We start from the raw sequence: 13,893 nt of genomic DNA on the forward strand, positions 1-13,893 counted from the left end.
TGCAGCCGGACCACTGCTCAAAGCCTTCGACGTAACTTCAACAGGCTCATCGTTTCAGAACTGAAGCATTATCTATGTTATATACAAAGCCATAGTTGATGCTTATTGATCTTATGCAACTAACAGCCATTGACAAAGCCGATAGTCCTGGCTTGTTGTAGGTATAATGTCATATCTGGATGCAATGACAGAAACAGCAAACTACCAGTGGGGCAGTACACTATGCTAAGCACAGATTTCTAGTTTACATGTTTTAAGCCAAGCCCTTAATTGCATCGGACAAGCTCCTTTGAGAGACCCCCCAGTTGTTTTTTCATCCCACTTAAAGCCCTTCACTCACCTATTGAACGGACTAGTAGCGCCTTCCTTTTACGCAGAGGGTGTGGCGGAGGTTGGGGGCTTGCCCACAGAGACATTAGTTGTTCGTGTACTGACCTTGACTAGAGGTGAGTGTGCTATGGTTTCCAAGCCATTGTGTTCAGTAGGGGGTGTGTTGTTGCCTGGCAATCAAACGTGGGTGACAATAGTGCAACTTTGGGCTGTCTCTGTGGGGCGCATCATAGTAGGGTGTGGTTCTTTTTTATCCTCAGCCAGACGAGCCATGTGTGCGGTGAGGTATGTGATTTGGGGTCTTGTCAGAGCTCTTGTGTTTGAGGATTGTTTACTCTGTTTCTCTCCGTTCCCTTACGGACACTATACCGCTATCTGCCTTAATCAAGCATATGCAAAAAATCCACAACAGAGTTTACGTCTCCTGCACCACGTAAGTCAAAATGGGCAGGCAGATAGACACATTGGGCCTCATTTATGAGGCTGTGCGTCACATTTACGCCGCCGGTGCGTCACTTTTTGTGACGCACCAGTGGCGTAAAAAATGCGCCTTGTTGCGCCATATTTACAAAGTGACGCATCTAGGTAGATGCGTCACTTTGTAAACCCCTGCGCCAGGTATAATGTATGCAAGGGGGGCGTATTGACGCAAGGAAGGGTCGTAGAAGTGACGCAGTGAAATCTATGAGATTTCACTGCGTCACCTTTAGGACGCAGTTGCGTCAAAATCTTGCGCCTGCCTCACAGCAGGCGTAAGACTGACGCAGGCCCTTTCACATGGGGCTTGCCCCATGTGAAAGGACGCATTGCTGGAGTTGCGTCACTTTTGTGACACACTCCAGCAATGCGTCACTTTTGCGCTTACAGATACGTCAGAAATTCTGACGTATCTGTAAGTCCTTGCACAATGATGCGTCATATTGTAAATATGAGACATCATTGGGGTCGCAAGGAGGGCGCAATGAAAAGTGACGCATCGCTGTTTTCTCGCAGCGATGCGTCACTTTTCATAAATGAGGCCCTGGGTGCCTTCAGGGTGCGGCCTGGTGGTGTGGACCTTTCTTTCATATCTTGTAGGAATGCCCAATGGTGCAAACATATTGGAAGGGGGTGCTAGCATGCATTATTGAAGTCCCCTACACCACTAGAACATTGGCCAAACTATGCCTGCTTAATATCTGGGACGCCACAGACTTGGCACGAGCTGACCAAAAATGGGTAACAGTGGGAATGATGGTAGCTAAATGCAACATCGCACAAAAGTGGTGGGGGGAGGGCAACATCTACTCCCTCCTTGAAGGACTGGAAGGAAGACAGGAATTGGTGCATGGTGGCAGAGAGATCAGTGTATGAGAGCAAAGTATGCTCCAGAAAATGGGAGAGGGTATGGGGAAAACAGAATATATATAGAGGCAGCCCATGCACGGCCCAAGTTCACAAGATGGCGAGAAGCTACTGTAGGCTCTATACTATGGTTGCAATTCATGAAGATAGAAGTGTTGTACAATTGACTGGCCTTGCTTATAAATGTTTGTACAAGGTGTAATGGACCTGTGTCCCATAATCCTCTTCGGATCACCGGTCAAAGACTAAGCTTACCCAAAGATGAGATATAATATATTTTCAAATGTATATAATTCATGGTTCATGTAGCATCATTACTACGGTCATGTGATGTTTCCACTTTTGTGTTAATAAGAAGAAATAAAAAAATATATTAGCTCAGTATGGGATTTCATTGTCTTTGGATACTAGGAGAGCTCCGTATTGTTTCTAAATCGGACCAAAGAACTCAGGAAGACAAATGCTTTATTTGTATTGTTTGGTCCGGCAAATAGGGGTGGGGGTCATTAACAGAGACACTCAGCAGGTGGGTCAGTCAGGCAATTTCAAAAGCCTACACAGTCATGCAGATGCCAGGTCTAGGTTGCATTCAGGGAAAGCCTACAAGGAGTGTGGCGGCAACTTAGGCAGAGACAAATGGTGTTCCCATACTTGAAATATGCAGGGCAGCGACCTGGCTGTCCACTAAAACCTTGGTTGAGCATTACCATTTAGAGTTGGATAATTCTGTTAATGTTGCCTCTTGGGTTATGAAGGCTGTTATGGAGTGATGGAAAAGAACAGTTAATGGAAAGAATGTTGGAAAATATCAAACATTCACCCCAGTACAGCGATCTGGGCTTAAATTCATCATTGTTTTGCTCCCCATGCCCCGAAACCGGTTCCAGGATGCTTGTTTCTGGTCCAGGGAGGACCTGGCTTGGCAGTTTGGGCTCAACTGTTCCCATGAGGAGCAGGTTCAAGACTGATTTGCATATGTCAGGGTCCAAACTGGAGTGGTGTGTGGAGCACCCAGATCTTTGTGACAGGTGTGAATGTTTTTATTGTTCAGCATTCCGTCCATCATTTGCCCTTTTGTTATTATGGAGTAACACCAGTGCTTAGAATCTAGTATACAAATAACGTAGTTTTCATGCACAGGCAAATTGACTTAATATCGATTCATTGAGGAGTGTTACAGTAAGCTTGTGCACATCCTCAGAAGATAATGACTATGACGGAAAGGACAGGGTTTAAGGTAATAAATACAAATTATCAGTAATCTTCACTACACAGAGGCATATTCCTCCCTGTCACAGTCACACTTCCCTCCCTCCTCCAGTCTAATTTCTGAAGCTTTGGTATAGTGTATGGAGGCAGGGAGGGAGAGGCTTCTTGAAGGCTGACGTCAGTGGTGCTAGAACCAGTAGAAAGACTCATGTGTAAAAGACAAAGTCTGTCAAGGAGGGGGAGCATCACAGATGGGAATAACGGTGATGGGGAGGGCTATCCCTTTATGTAATGAAGATTAGAACGTTGGAATGCGGAACACTCTACTGAAGAAAATGGAGTGCTCCATGCGTCTACGGGCCGGTAAAGGCCCGCAAAGCAACATTCCAATGTTGTTTTCACAAAGGCCTCTCGGAGATCGAGGGGATTTAAACTCCCTTGGGCTCCGAGAGGTCTTTGTTTTAATTGTTAGAACATTCTGCACTCTAGTGGCAGAATGTTCTAATAGCATTATAGCCCTTCGTAGCTGTGTTATACCGGCTATTAAAGTCCAGCTCCCTTGTTAAAGGCCTGAGCTGAACGCTGGAGCAGGCCTTTAATAGCCGGTCTAGCCCGCTACGGCGGGCTATAAGGCTATATTACGTGGTAAGTAGTATATTCATTTTAATTCTTTAGCTATCAAATACTCTCACAAACTAGGAAAGATATTCAGACGCTTTACACTTCATTCAACACAGTCACTTTATCCTTTGTCTTATAGGCTATTTCTGGCAAACTAGATTCACTTGTAGTATATGGTGAAGTGACCTGTTCGGGTACATATACTCAGGGCTTGAATTTATTGAGGTTAAAGCACATCATAAATGATCGCAACTTGATGGCTAGAAGTAGGAAGAAAATTGGGAAGACTGCCTGAAAAAGATATGATGACCTTGAACTGCTTTTTTACTCTTCAAACTCTTAAAAAATCGAGTAAAATCTATACTGTGGGATGAAATCGCATCATGTTAGATGAAAGTAGAGCAGTCATTGGAATATTTGACGAACTATTACAATCTGAAAGCATTATGGTCCAGAAAACCGGCAAACTCTCTAAGCCTGATTATAGGTGCCCCGGTAAATTGTGTTCCGTGTGCAAACACATGTTTGCGCAGCGATGGCAATTATGAATGTTGTCATGTTTATTGCACCTGGTAATTACCAGATGTGATAAAGTTCAAACTCTTTGTGAAATTTCAACAGTTCAAACCAGCCAGAAATTAACAGAGGGAAAAGGACCAGTATTTACATGTTTATGTTGGTTTGGTGAGGCAAGTACCAAACTCTGCAAGTCATTCCTCAGGCAATAAATATTGCATCCAATAAATTCTGAACCCCTCTGGTGCAATAACTACTGCATCCAACAGGGCCTAGTGGTAATTATGCCCTTTGTGTTTACAGACAATGGCTATCAAATATCGACTGTCTCTCCTTTTTCTACAGTTCTTTTCAACCATAATATTTCAAATACTTTATGCAACCTACAGGTTGGCAAATCTTTACCTTAGGATGCAGGATGCTGCTGTGTGTGTGATTTTGCGAGCAAATCGAGTGTATACACTGGCAACTTTTTTTGCAATACTTTAAAATGGTGTTTAGCTGTAGTGTTTTCACTATGTTACTGTGTGTGTATGTAGAAATGCTTTACAAATTGCCTCTGTGATAGGCCTGACTGTGTTTGAGCAGGGGATATCTTACCTGTGTAATCCCCTTACCCTGACTAGAGTGAGGGTTCCTACTTGAACAGGGTTCAGACCACTGTCAACTAGAGACCCCATTTCTAACATATTTGTACAGTGTGGCAGACACCAGGGAATGCACAAGTGGTCGTTTGTGATGGTAATGTGTTGACTTGCTCATCCGTAGAACAAACATAGCTCTGTGGAACAGGACTGTGACAGGGTGTTTCGTGTCAGGAATATATATTGGCCAGCAGGGGCTTTATTACTGTCTTGCTAGGGAGATCATGTGAAGAAAGGAAAAGAGTTTTAGTGTACGTAGATTGGAGTGAATTTCAAAGTAATCTTTGAAATAACATATTGTCTGGATTTAGTAACGTCTGTGCCTATCTCAGATTTAATAAGCTGTAGGGAAATGAAGACTAGAAAATGATGGTCCTCATGTGTGCATTATAGGACGTGAAGGAATACTCCAAATGAATCCCAAGAGATACATCAATCCTGTAATTGCCTGAGACTAAGCTTGCCTCCACGGGCAGTTTGTCTCCTGCATCTTCTCCCCAGGGCCCTCCTCACCCACGTCCTGTGTCCCATTTTCCCGCCCCAGCCTCTTCCTGGTGCTGTGCACCTCCTTCTCCAGTGCCCTCCCCTGAGTAACCAAAGCCATTCTTCTTATAGAAGGCCCTCTTGGTGCCCCACCATCTAGCACCATCCTCTCCCCAATGCTGTGTATCCCATTTCCTACGGCCTTCCGCCAAGTACCTTAAGTCTTTCCTGTACAGAAATACCTCTCAGTTTCTCTTCATTAGTCTTATCCGCTTCTTGAACCTGTGCACCACTAACTCCAGTGCCCTTCCCTCCGTACCTGAAGCCCCTCTTGTTATGGAAGGCACTCTGGGTGCCCCACCATACAGAACCATCCCCTCCCAGGTGCTGTGTATCACATTCCCTAAGGCCCTCTCCTAAGTACCTACATTCCTTCCTGTTTTAGGAGTACCTTCGGTATCCCTCCCCCCATCCTATCCTCTTTCTGGTGCTCTGCACCCTGTCCTCAGTGCCCTCCAGTGAGTCCTTGAAGCCCTTCAGGTTTGGGAGTCCGTCTCAGTGCCCTACTGTCTCTCCCGAGTGCTGTGCCGCTGACCGCGCAACACGCAGGGGAGCATGGGCGGGACAGCGCGCTAGTCCCACACGACGGTCGAGCAGAGCCCGTAGCATGGACCCCTCCCTGAGCCGTCCTCCCTGCGCTATTAGCCAATAGGGAGGGCTCACCCCGGGATGGGGGCGTTCCTCGCAGTTAAAAGGGCGCAGCATCTTGGCTCGGCAAGATGGCTCCTTAGGCATGCGGGTCAGCGAGGGGGCTGCCGCATTGGATCGCCTGTAAGATGACCCACCTTAACAACTACCTGTTTGTACGAAATAAACCTGCAGCACCGCTTTCCCACAATTATGTCTCATGAGTTTTATTGGGTATATAAGTGTATAAAGTGCAATGCGGAGCGAGCGCTGGCGGTGTGGGCACTATGTATCCCCTCCTCTAAGGCCGTCTTTCAACTACCCTAAGTCCTTCCGTTATAGAAGTCTTGTGCAGAGAGTGAGATGGGGCATGCCAACTGCCCATGCCTCCTCACCCAGCACCATTCTCTTCCTGGTGCTGTCTATCTCTGCCCCCAGTGTCACCTTCTCAAGGACTCCAAGTCCTTCCATTGTAGAAGCTCCAGTAAGAGGAATGGCGGATAACCTCTTGGTGTCTCCGTGCCCGGCACCATTCCCTTCCTGGTGCTGTGTACCTCCGCCCCAGTATGACCCCCCCCCAAGTACTCGAAGTCCTTCCAGGCACGGAAGTCCCATACAGAGAGTGAGACGTGACACACCAGCTGACGTTGTCTCCTCACCTAGCACCATTGCCTTCCAGGGGCTGTGTACCTCTGCCTCCCTGTGCCATCCCCGAGTACCTGAAATCCTTCCGGTTATAGAAGTCCCACGCAGAGGCATGGCACACCACTTCACGATCCTTGGGCTTCTCGATCATGGACCTGGCCCAGAATTCTGGGGGCATCGGGATGAGTCCAAGCGATTGGAAGAACCTGTCTGATTCTTCGAACATCTTCAATGGCGTCCATTTCTAGGGGGCACAAGAAGGGACTGTGAACCATCTGCAGACTGCACACTCCTCCAACAACCCATTTACCTCTTTCAGAATGCATATATCCCATGGAATCATTCCTGTCCCACACCATACATTAACTTTTCAAACTACATGCTCGGAAAAATGCAGAGACCTACACAATTCAATTCATAGCATGAACACAACAGTGTTCTGCCTGCATTCAATGCATCACACAATAACAGCAGCGTGGTAAGGGTGTCCCGGACCCCGATGCAAGTGAAGAAAATGAAGCCCTAGTTAAGTAATAAATGTCAGACAAAATTGGAGTACAATAGGCCTTTCAAAATCCTGTGTGCCCCTATGGTAGTGTGCCAGCTACACCGGTGAGCGCTACACCCATGCACAATGTATGCGGATCACCCCTGCTTCGTAAAGATGACTTTCAGAGGTGTTGTCGAAAAAGTGGATGCTTTAAGGTCCATATGCCATTGACCTTTCAGAGGCACAGGGGAGGCCGTTAGGTTCCAGAATCTCTTTTGCTTGTCATGTAAATGAGATTTTGGGCTCCTTAAAAAGCAGTTCTACAACTTTGGCCGGTCTGCATTGTGCTATGGAAGGACCAGCGGGAGAAGTCTCCCAGGTGTACTCACTGCATAGACTTGGAAAAGTACTGCTCTAGAACAGACTTACCCTTGTGTGGTTCACTCACCTGACTGACCATGGCCGGCGTGGCGTCCACCTTGGTTGCACTGGGGTATGGCACCACCAGGTCGAAGATGTTATTCCACGACTGAGCCCACATGTTGCCTGCAGGGCAGGAAGCACACAGTGGTGGAGGGGCAGGACAAAGAGTGGGAGAAACAAAGAGATTAGATACAGATCTTAGATACATACTGAGTATATAACATGGGTGAGGACATGAGGGAAGCAGCATATTACAATGAAAAGCAACAAGCGTTGTTGGAATTTTTCTGTGATTATTGAACAGGATGAGTGTCTCTGGAGTTCTGAGGTGACTCTGGGCTCTCTCTTGGGGTCATTGAAACTGTAAACTGAAACTGGACGTGCTAGAGTAAGCATACTCATCTGAACAGCTTCCGCTTCAGCCTTGATTCCAAAATGGAAGCCGCTGATGAGATTCTTCAGAGTTGTGTGGGTAATCACGGCGCATCAGGACAACTGTTTGTCTCTTGAAATGGCATTGACCCTGGACATATCTACTGAGCTGGGCAGCTCTAGGCGTCACACTGAGTCTGGTCAGACCCAGGCAGCTGGTTGATTTTGGGCAATACCTTGTGTGTGGTTCTGTGTGTATCAGCATGGCTAACATTCATACATCTTTTTCGTAAGGATTTAGTTGGCTGCAAAAGTGGGTTGCTGGAACGATTCATCGATACTTATTGATATCCAAGTCAACAGTGCTCTTTTTGTTGACTTTCAAATGATGAACTTCTGGGGTTCCAACATATCATCACCACGTACAGCCTTCTGGCTAGGTTTGTGCTATAGAAATACCACATACATTCATTCTTACTTACATACATTCATACATACATACATACATACATACATACTCACACACACACATACATACATGCATGCATACATACGTACTTACATACATAAATACATACATAGTGTTAAAGACAGCCTTCTGCACTTGATAGATTAATGCACTGAACAATCAGAGTGAGTAAAGGAGGAGGGAGGATCCTGCCGAATGGCCCAGCATAAGCACTCATCAGAGTGACTCTAGGCCTGTGCTGTGTCGGCTACACAGTGTTTTAGCAAGGGACAGGATGTGGCGCTACATCCAGAGCTGCCTTTGGAAGTGTGGTGCCAGGTTTGACTCTTGGCGTCCCTTCAACATCCTGTGATTCAATGCAAGCCAACAATTCTTACAGTGTCAACCCAAAAAATTAATACAAGCTTGTGTAAAGTAACTGGTGCTCATGTGACAGTGCTTCAATAACTTTAGGTTGAGTTTACGCTATATAAAAGTGCAAAAAATAAAAAGACAGCGCAACATGATTAGGGCAGCTGGTGATTCTGGCATTATGCAGAGTGGATCGGAGCCTGAGATTCACTTCAGGGTGGAGGTGTGCGTGCAGGTTAATATTCAGAAATAGTTAATATTTCTGGAGCTTAAATCATAAACTTCCATACCTAAAAATGTGGAAGTCGTACTATTTGTTTATAAGTCTACATGCTTTTGGGTTTAAAATTGTTGGAGTAAATTACTTCTATTGACAATAACCTAGTAGTCAGTAGTTATGGAACTAAGTATTTTAGGCCTGAGAAGAGGAGGCTGGCAGCGAAGCAATTGGACTCCTGAGAGTATCAATGCTGGCGCAGGGAGGCACGCAGTACTTAGTTTGAGTGGGTGGTTACAGGTGGGGCCCACCAGTACTCATTTTTGGGTACCAGGACATATCTTTTCTCATCAGACTTCCACCCAGAGGAAGAGAGAGACAAACACAAAAGGGGGAATGAAAGAGGAAAAAAAAGATAAAAAAATAGGGACTTAGATAGAAAGTAAGAATGAGAAAGATCCTGTAGGAGTAAAATAAAGGGGTAGGAAGTGTCTGCTGGTGGATGAAAGAGGCATGAGGTGGAATCAAGATTATTCAGCTCTAGTATTTAGTACCCCTAATAGGCATAGTGCCGACCATGGGTTTCTGATCAAAACTTTGGACCCAAGCACTTAGAGTGTCCAAGGAAAACAATGGCCACTCTAGGAATACGTCAGAGCCTCCTTTATGTGGCATTGAAAGGTTTTACAGAAGAGCTCATAAGTCTGAAACTAAAGTGAAAAAAACACACATGAACCATCTGTACAAGAACTCATCCCTTTGATCCTAGAACTGTAAATATAATTTATATAATATAAACTAAATTACAACCAGCATTTTTTGATGTTCATACTTAATCCCAAGACAAACTTTATATGGAAAGATCCTAGCACATTCATACACAATTAACCACTATACAAGCAGTTAAACATAGAAGTTATTAAAAGAAACGAAGGATGTTGTTGGGGCTGGAATATCACCTCTTATAATGGCTTGCACCCCTGTCCTGAGTTCCCGAATACATGTGAAACTGCTAACCTGATTGCTATTTTGGCCCGGCCGCACACTGACCTAGCACGTGCACGAATGCCTAGGCCTGCCCATGGTAAACCTAAGGTCCAGAACCTGGTCTGTGAACCAGAAGGGCCCACCGAGCATACCCCGTGTAGTAACACAGGACTACTGTCTACGTCTTGGGCTGGTGGCATACAGTCGTGGTGGCAGATTATCGATTTTTGAGGATCAATAGTTCTTGGCAGAGCTGCTTAGACTGACTCAGAGGAGACCAGCTCACTAGCCTAAAATGTCACTGCCATGTGTGTGTGTGTGTGTCGAGAGCATGTTTGCATAGTCAATGTATGTCATGCGTAATATACAAAGTCTACTGTAATTGTGGGTGCTGTAACCAGTGTAGGGCCAGTGGATGACATGGCATGAGATGGAGATAAGATATATGGCATGAGATAAGGTTGAGGGTGGATGCCACATTCCCAGAGTCTGGAAGGTGCCTTCCCTGCATTCCTGTGTGGGAAGGTGGATGCTCTGACCTGAAGAAAGTAAGGATGGAGGTGGGGGCACCATTAGAATTTCTATGCAGACCTTTGAGAAAGGGATTGCTGATTAGATTTCCTATGTACTGCCATTTGGTAAATGGTAGAGTACGGGGGATGGAGGGGGTGGGGGGGGGGGTGTCAGCAGACCCTCACACTGCACTGTGCCCTTGTTTTGGATACTCTAGCATGGAGCCAGCAACATCACTATCTATCGTGAAAGTCATCACCTTGCAAAAAGGCTGTCGGCACTACAGCCAGAAAATGACAATTTAAAGGTAGCAAACATAACCCAGTTTCAAGACTTAAACAGTCTCTCCACATCTCCTCTCTGAAAAATGAGTATAAAGTGGGATCCAAACCACCTCACTTTCTTCCTATTCAAAGTTCTTATTGAGCAAGAAAGGGGGTGTTCTAGAGAGTACTCAAAAAGCTGCGGAGTCTGCCTGAAAGCCTGTCTCCCAGAGGTGAGGGGATATCACCTCAGTCTGCCCAGCCTTCAGCAGAAGCTGTGGGGCTGCCAGGCACATGGAAGCCTGTCTGCCTGCTCAGAGAGGGGAGGAGACTGCCTGGTCCTGCAGGAGGAGAGTCTGTCCAAGAGGAAAAGCCCAGCCATGATCTCAGCACCAGGAACACCCAGAAGCAGTTACCTTGTGTGTGCGAGTGCGCTCGGCGCTGACCGAAGCTTAGAAACGCACCTGGCCGACCTAGGTGGTTCATGTTTATTGAATTACGTGAAGCTGCATTAACTTTCATCGCCACCGTGACCTGAGGGGCATGCCTTCAGCCACCAACGGGTGTGTGCCCAGACATCATTGCCACTGATTTGATTTGATTTGATTTTACATTTTATAAAGCGCAGCATATGCCCAAGGGCGTCTTGGTGCTGAAAAACAGCCTAGAATCCAGAATACCAACTCATCTCATTTATGCGAAACTTAATTTTTAAATAACCAGGTTTTCAAACGACTTCTGAACAACATCAGGGAATTACTGTTTTTAATCTCTAAAGGAAGGGACTTCCACACCTTAGCTGCCCCGAGAATGAAACTCCTTCCGCAGCTGGGAACTTCGCCAACGGCCCAGAGGCTGAACCACGGATCCTGGCCTGCCGTGCCACAACTCCACACGAACTGAGAGCCAGGACCACCTCTGTGACAGAGGACTCTGCCATGTGACCACGAAGATCGGTGGATGGCCACCACAATACCGAGCAGCGCTTCGCCCAGGCAGGGCTGTGTTTCAAAGACAGAGACAATAAATTTTGTCCTAGAACTGTGTACCTGAACCTGGCCAGTTCGGCAAATGATCTTTTATCAATAAATGAGGATGAGCAGTTGTAAGGGTCCCAAGCAGGACCACTGATCAGACAGCTATAATAGTGTACTCGCACCTGAGCTGATTCTTGCCTGAGATTGTCTATAAGTAATGTCCTACATGGATGCATTGGGGATACAGCCACAGTGGGATAGAGCGGGGTACAGCAAGCATTATACGCATTGCATGCATCCTAGAAACCTGTTACTGTGTATCTGGCGCGCAACACCCATTGGGCTCATGGGGCTTCAGCCCCCCCCCCCCCCCCCCGACGTGTGTCTCAGCCCGGGCTGACACAGCTTTGCGAGCTGGCGACCATATAATTGCAGCCGCACCCGAGTACTTAACAGGTCTTTAAAAGACCATTTACTTGTAAATTAGGCGTTTGTTGTGTTTTCACCCCTTCTTTCAGTCACTCTGCCTATGGTGGGAAGAATTAGCCCCCCCCCCTCCCTCCCCCCCCCCCGAAATATTTTTCAGCCCCCCCCCCGAAATTTGGCTCTAGTTGCCCGCCTGCTGTGTATAGTATCACATGCTGTTTTATCATTGCCCTACTTCTCATTTTACAAAAAAGCACTGGGTTGGACAGTTTGTCACTGCGCTGCTGATTGGTTGTTGAGCTCTGAGCTTCAGGCACCCCCTCTCTCTGAGGAGCAACAGGCTGCGCAGCAGGTGTAAGGGGAAGTGCTGTAGTGGTATGCGTCTCAAGTACTGCCCTTCATTCAAGCATACAGCTGTGTGTCTGGAAATACCTTCATTACACAGCAAGTAAACATGAGAACTAGGGAGAGAAAAAGTGAGTGAGTAGAGACTGAATGCGTATTCTTCTGTTGTTCACCCTGTTAATTGGTCGCCTGTGTGACCTAAGAGTTATTTTTGGTTTGAATTTGGTGTTCGTGCAAGTTTCCAGCTAGTTGGAATGAAATGGTGCATGGAGTTCTCCATGCAAGCTTCCACACTGTCCAATAGAGGGCGTCTAGCAAGTCAAGTCAAGGTGTTTGTCTGGCCGTGGGCAGCTGGATTCCAGTTTTTGCAGCTAGAACTAGGAAAATGAGAAAACAGGAAGTTTAAGACTGGTTTGTTGTGTGGGTAATCACAGTAGTGACAGCTGCAGACTGTCACTTAGGAGAGACCTGCACAGAGAACGGACAGCAGGACGTTTTGAGCCAGGGATCACCTAGGAGGGACAGCTGTAACATAAGATCACAACAAGCATTGGCAAAGTCAATATGTCTGCTGCATGCCAGCAGCCTTATGACACTGCATTGCTTATTTTTGTTGCTGTAATGGTTTTTGTAAACCTTAATTGTTGGCATGCTGCAAAGCCCTAGTCAATCAAAAAAAAAAAATTGGCTAAAAGTATAAAATATTATTTTGGTGTCAAATAGCAAACGTTTCCATAGTAGTCGCACTTAAGAGAACTGCTTTGTCTCTCAACATGTTCCTTGTGAAAGGGCCATAACTCCCAGTGAAGTTAGCCAATGGCTGAAGAGGCAGATCCATTGACCCATGCAGTACAGAGGGGAAGAAAAATGTAAATGACACAACAACAGACTGATGGGGGAAGGGGCTGGGTGAAAGGCCCTATCAGTTTAATATACATATCATTCTAAAATAATCCACAGGTATTGTCTAATGTCGGACAAAAACAAGCATTGGCAAATACAATAGGCCTGGCATTGACTGTCAGCCTTTTGGCTTTTTCAATGCTTGTTTTCTTTTGCTTTGATTTTTGCAAAATATTATTGTTCGGCAAGCAGCCGAGTCCCGATCAATCAAAAACAAATTGGCTAAAAACAAAACTAGCTTTTCAATCTTAAAAAGCATACATTGTCTTAGTAGTTCCTCCCACTTAAAGGAACAGGTTTGTGTTCATGTACTCCACCTTAAGTGCAAACCAGACAAAAAATCATTTTCTTTGGTCAACAGGTGGAGAACTATTGGGTTCAGTGGTGGCCATCACATCTCCCCTCTCCCAGCACTGCCCAATCAATAGTGATAAACCTAGGCACCCACTTGGACAATGCGCTCTCAATGCGGTCCCAAGTTCAAGCCCTAGTAGGAACCAGTTTTGGAGTACTACGGATGCTCAAGAAATGTCTGCCACTTCTCCCCCATTGGATGCCAGGAGGACAGAGGTTCAGGCTCTGATTAGGTCCAGACTGGACTATGCTATTACCCTCTATCTCGGTTTGCCGGACTACCTGCTACAGTATCTCCAGGTAGTGCAAAACGCAGCAGCAAGA

General features: G+C 46.1%; 1 protein-coding gene across 1 annotated transcript in view; it reads right to left on the reverse strand.

Moving 5' to 3' along the window:
* The window catches only part of ACE (angiotensin I converting enzyme), a 212,610-nt gene that overhangs the window by 30,798 nt on the left and 167,919 nt on the right, over positions 1–13,893 (reverse strand). The window contains exons 18-19 of the mRNA XM_086923822.1: positions 7,418–7,515; positions 6,554–6,723 (exon numbers count right to left, since the gene is read on the reverse strand). Coding sequence (XP_086779948.1) covers positions 6,554–6,723; positions 7,418–7,515 — 268 coding nt within the window. The remainder of the gene's footprint in view (positions 1–6,553; positions 6,724–7,417; positions 7,516–13,893) is intronic.

The sequence above is a fragment of the Lissotriton vulgaris genome, chromosome 5 (assembly GCF_964263255.1).
Source record: "Lissotriton vulgaris chromosome 5, aLisVul1.2, whole genome shotgun sequence".
Taxonomy (NCBI): Eukaryota; Metazoa; Chordata; class Amphibia; order Caudata; family Salamandridae; genus Lissotriton; species Lissotriton vulgaris.